Consider the following 5100-nt stretch of genomic DNA (forward strand, 5'->3'; position numbering starts at 1 on the left):
TTCTTAACTCCAAAGACATCTGACATGAATAACAGCTGACAGCATGGCTGTAAATTTGACACCTGTTTTCTCCTGACCTCATATTTCAGCCACAGTTTCCTTTGACACAGAGGTGATAAGTCAGGTGGTAAGGGTGTTTGTATAAACTTCCATTCTCTCCTCCCTGATTTGTGCATCCCTGAACTGGAATGCCATAAACTACATATTGCATGAGACCAAGTGTGCAAATTCCTGCAGTGCCATGCGTAAAACCCCACTGCAACTCCTCAGTAAATATGAGCACACACAATTTCACTGATTAGTGCCAAAAAAACCTTAGTAAATATTCCCTTATGGCTTTAGGTGCCCTCAGAGGTCAATGTTATGACAGCTTGCTATTGGTTAGTTGTAAAACTTTTAGTCAAACTACACCAAAGTTGGTGTGCAACATTTAAAAATGCAATGAATTGATTTTATCATAGAATTGCACTGTTTTGAATGCTGGGAAAATGTAACTAGATGCAAAAAGCACCCCTTTGCCATATGCAAGTACAGTAACTCATACACCTGTGGATAGACAAGGTATTATAAAACATACTATTTGAAAATAATGACAGAAAGTGATAATTTCTCTACAAAAATATACAATGTGTTTTTAAAAATATTCTGATGCAGAATATAGACACAACTTTAACAGTCTCTTTGTATATAGTATATTGTATAGTTACTATATAATTTGTATTATTTCTGATAAGGGATATATTGTGCTATAATAAATGCTTGGGGACTAACCTACTTGTAATAGAAAATGAATGCATGTACAGTAACTATTAAGAAAAATAGTACTGCAAATTGAAAAGAATGCTTTAACTAAATAAAATGGGCAAGTCAATAATCACATCAAAGCAAACACACACGGACCATGCATATGTGCACCCCCCCACCCCCCCACCTGCACGCTGCTGTTATTCATTGTAAGATGCTAAACCACATTTAAAAGCTTTAAAGTAACAAGCAACCTACAAGCAGCTCTATACATGTAGCCTGTGTTTGTGTGTTTGTTTGTATATACATGACGTTATTTCATTGTATGGACCAGTCTTTTTTCTGATGCTATTACTGTGATGATATTTGGACAAGGTCCTCACAACTTGTTGCTTGAGGGCTAGAACTTGGCTTTGGTGTTTGGGTTAGAATTAGTTTTAGGTTAGGGGTAAGGGCTGGTGAAAAGCATTTAGTTGTGATGGTTAAGGTTAGGATCAGGGGCTAGGGAATGCATTATGTCAATGGGTGTCCTCACAGCTATAGTAAGACACGACTGTGTGTGTCTGTGTGAGTTTTAATGATTTAAAAAGTCACTCATTGAGTCTATATGTGATCTAGTGTAGTGTATTTTAATTTATATAGTCTAATTATTTCTCATTTCAAGTTATAATCTAATAAAGTATGGTCTAGTCAAGTGTAATCTGTCTAGTTTAATCTAATCTAGTGTTTTCCCAGTTTACCCTAATCTAGCAAAGCTTGATCCAATCTAATAGTCCAGTAGTGTCTACTTGAATCAAGTCTAATGCAGTCTGATCTATTTTTGTCTATAGCAGACTATGCTAATGTCATCTGATCAAATTTACATAGGTTAATTAACCCAAATTAGTTTGATCTTATCTAATGTAGTTTAGTATTTTCCAACAGATTCTACTCTAATCACGTCTAAGATAGTTAAGTGATCTAATCTAAGTGAATCCACTTCTGGTGAACTGAGGCTGTGTTATTGGCTGTATCTTTCACTGCTTCATGTGCTGTGTGGAAGTGTTACCTCAGTGTTTCTATGGTTTGATCCAAGAGGAGCTGGAATGAACGTTGAGGTTCTGCTGTAGCAGAGGCCCCTCCGGCTTGAACCATTCCTCTCCCAGGGAAAATGTAACACTGCTGGAGCCTGAGCCATCTGTGTATGTAGGCGTGTATTTTGCATTGTGCTTGTGTGCATGAATCACTGCATGTGGCAGTGTGTAGAGGAGTGCACAGGGTGTTAAAGGTGAAAGGTTGGGGATTATACTTGAAAATCAAGAGAATAATGTTAGAGTTAGCAGATCAAGGTGTCAGTATGTAAGAAAGTAGCAGAAAATTTGGACAGAAGAAGTGAAAGGAAGATGTGGAAAAAACCCCAGTGCAGAGCATGGAGCAAGCAGGGAAATAAGGATGAATTAGAAAAGGAAAAATGGGAAGAGGAAGCAATAGGAGAATAGGGCAAAGGAAAAATGGAAAGATGTGCAGAGGCAAAAAGCAAGCATGCAAGCAGAAATGAGAAGGAATTGAGTTTGTGGAGGAGAGAAAGAAAGCATGAACACCTAATCAGCTTCGAAAGTGAGAAAAAAATTAAGCAGTGAAATTGACAGTGACAGAGTGAGAATGAGACAGCAGAACAATGAAGAAGCCTGGTGCGAAGACTGAGAACAGCAAGACACTCATCTGATCTGTCTGTTCTGCCAGACCAGATTCAAAAAAACCTAAAATTTATACAATTACACAAGTGCACAGAAGAGTTTCATTTCAAAACAAGACATCCAGCAACAGACTTAAACATTTAACACTTTAAAATGCTACAAGAAAGTTCCAGTGAGTGCATGATAGTACTTTAAAGAACTGGGCTGAATATATTTTGTATTTTTCTTATTGTCAACAAATCAAAGAGCCATTCAAAAACCAGAATTAACAATAAATACAGTACATCCTACAAAATGTTACTCTGTTGCAGTGGCTGACATGTTATTTTATTACCGTGAACACACACTGTAGTTTACTTTGACTTAGTCCCACATATACTGTCCTGCTACGACAAATAGAAGATTACTATTCAGGAGCAGAACCACACCTCAAACGTATAACTCTTCCAGTCATATGTCTACGTATATATACTTCTGTTTCCACGCACTTGACCAGTTTTGCTTACTTGTATGTACGTTTGTTCAAACATTTTTTTTAACTAATGAGCTTACTTTAAAGACATAAAGGCTTGGATGGCCTTATGAGTTACAAAAAAAAGTTTAGATTGTAGTTTTCTTTAAATTAATTGCTTGTTGATGGATTAACTTGTGAAAGTTAAAATTTGACAAGTCAAATTGGGGCTGCTTGACAATAAAATTATATTACTGTATTGTAAAATGCAGAAGAATGCAAAGAAATGTGCAATACAGGGCCAGATGTTTACAACATATGTGATGAGAATGTTCTTAATGTAAGCTGAAATAAATATTTTCATAAAGATTAATATATTTACAGTTCTACCTTTAGTAGGTGTTTCAGTAGCAGCATGGCAGTGGAATAGTGGGCTAAGCAAGGGAAGTTCTGTGTTATTTGCTAACAGCTGCTGGCTAGTGTTAGCTCCCAAGCTGGGAGCTGAGATCAGGGTGTGAAGTCATTTTGAGTTTGTTGGTCTTGTCAATGGGACCTCGAGGTCCACTATGAGTTAGTTGCAGCTTATCTATTCTGAATTACCACAGTCAGTAAAGTGAAGTCAAAATGATTTAAGAAACCTTTTAGTCTAACAAAAGAAGAATGTAAATAGATAATGTAAAATACAGCGCCTCCTTCCAAAATGGTGCCCCTGTCCCAACATACAACACAGTGTGACATACCTTCACATTCTCTTTAGTTACTGTAGTTGGTATAGCCATGGCCTCCAGTACTACTGTGAGGAACCAAGAGCTAATTGTGACCAGGATATATCCTTTAAATCACACATAAACCAAGTCTCTAGAGCTGCCTTCTTTCACTTGCAAAGGAACATCCTGTCTCAAAGTGATGCTGAAAAAATGGCCCATGCATTTGTCATTTCCAGGTTGGACTACTGTAATTCTTTACAGTCACGCTCTCCCAAAGAGTTCCTAAAAAGCCTCCAGTAATCCAAGATGCTGCAGCCAGAGTACTGACAGGAACTAGCAAGAGCCTTTTCTTGAAAAACAATACTATATATATTTATGACATACATGAATAGTAACTAAAAATATATTGAGACAAATATATTTACATATGAGTGAGGAAAAGTAAGTTACAATTAATACAGAATAATAAAGAAGTTGTTGGGTAAAATGTCTGCAGATAAAGTTGTTTGCAATATGAAACACTGTTACTGCACTTGTTGCAGCAAAAATCACACTGTGTAAAGAAGATTTATGAAAGTGTAATCATTTTATAAATCACCAATCACTGACTGATCCATTCCAGGCTCCTCCCTGCAAAATTACTGAGGTGCTAATAACATTATCACAACACATCATGCTTGTCAGGTAAACATATGTAATTTAAGTCATTTGAACAAATAACTTTTGTTTTGTAATGGGATTTGTTGACAGTAAGAAAATTAATTAATAAATAATTACCAATGTTATCTGTATCCTAATACATCTGAAAAATTACAGATATTTTAATCCCACTAAAGGACAGTGTTTTGAAATGAAACTCAAAATGTATGTTTACATAACACAAAGAGCTGTATCATCTGTATCAAAAAAAAAAAAAACACATGTCATGAATCCACTTGATTCCACTACAGTAGATCCAGTCACTTCAACATCAGTGCAGATGGTAGTGCTGCAGCAGCCTCTGCAGTACCTCTGCAGTACAGGTGCAGGACAAATGCATGAAGGGGACCTCTTCTACTTCAGATGTAGTTTCAAGGTGTGAATGAGCAGAACTACTGGATTAATATTAGCCCCATTCAGTGCACATTGGTGTTTCTTTGTGCCACAGGAGAGAACTATTGATGTTGAACAGTCTGAAGGGAGTGAGCCTCATGTTGATGCTGAACTGAACTCAAAACGATGGAGGGTAGTGAGGGAAGAATCTGAGTGTTTTTGTGTGTATTAATGAGTAATTTTACTTTAAAGTGCAATTATTTGTTTTTATTATGTCTGTTTGCTTTTGCATATACTTTTTGGAAAATATGTCTGACTGTTATGTGTGTGTTGATGTTTTTGCACACTACACACACTGTCAGAACTTATCAAATGAGATCATGCATATGACTGACAGCCCACTGCTGTCATTCAAGTAACAAGCTTCCTCCTCCTCCCCTCTCAATCCTCTCCCTCCACCCCTCTGCCCTCCTACCTTTCCGAACATTCC

At 36.9% G+C, this 5100-nt stretch overlaps 1 protein-coding gene across 1 annotated transcript in view; it reads right to left on the reverse strand.

Moving 5' to 3' along the window:
• Positions 1-938: 938 nt before the first annotated feature.
• Positions 939-5100, reverse strand: part of LOC109973698 (potassium voltage-gated channel subfamily C member 3-like) — a 46213-nt gene continuing 42051 nt past the window's right edge. Inside the window, exon 7 of the mRNA XM_020623483.1 lies at positions 939-2031. Coding sequence (XP_020479139.1) covers positions 1803-2031 — 229 coding nt within the window. The 3' untranslated portion in view covers positions 939-1802. The remainder of the gene's footprint in view (positions 2032-5100) is intronic.

Source organism: Monopterus albus, unplaced genomic scaffold, assembly GCF_001952655.1.
Source record: "Monopterus albus unplaced genomic scaffold, M_albus_1.0 scaffold301.1, whole genome shotgun sequence".
NCBI lineage: Eukaryota > Metazoa > Chordata > Actinopteri > Synbranchiformes > Synbranchidae > Monopterus > Monopterus albus.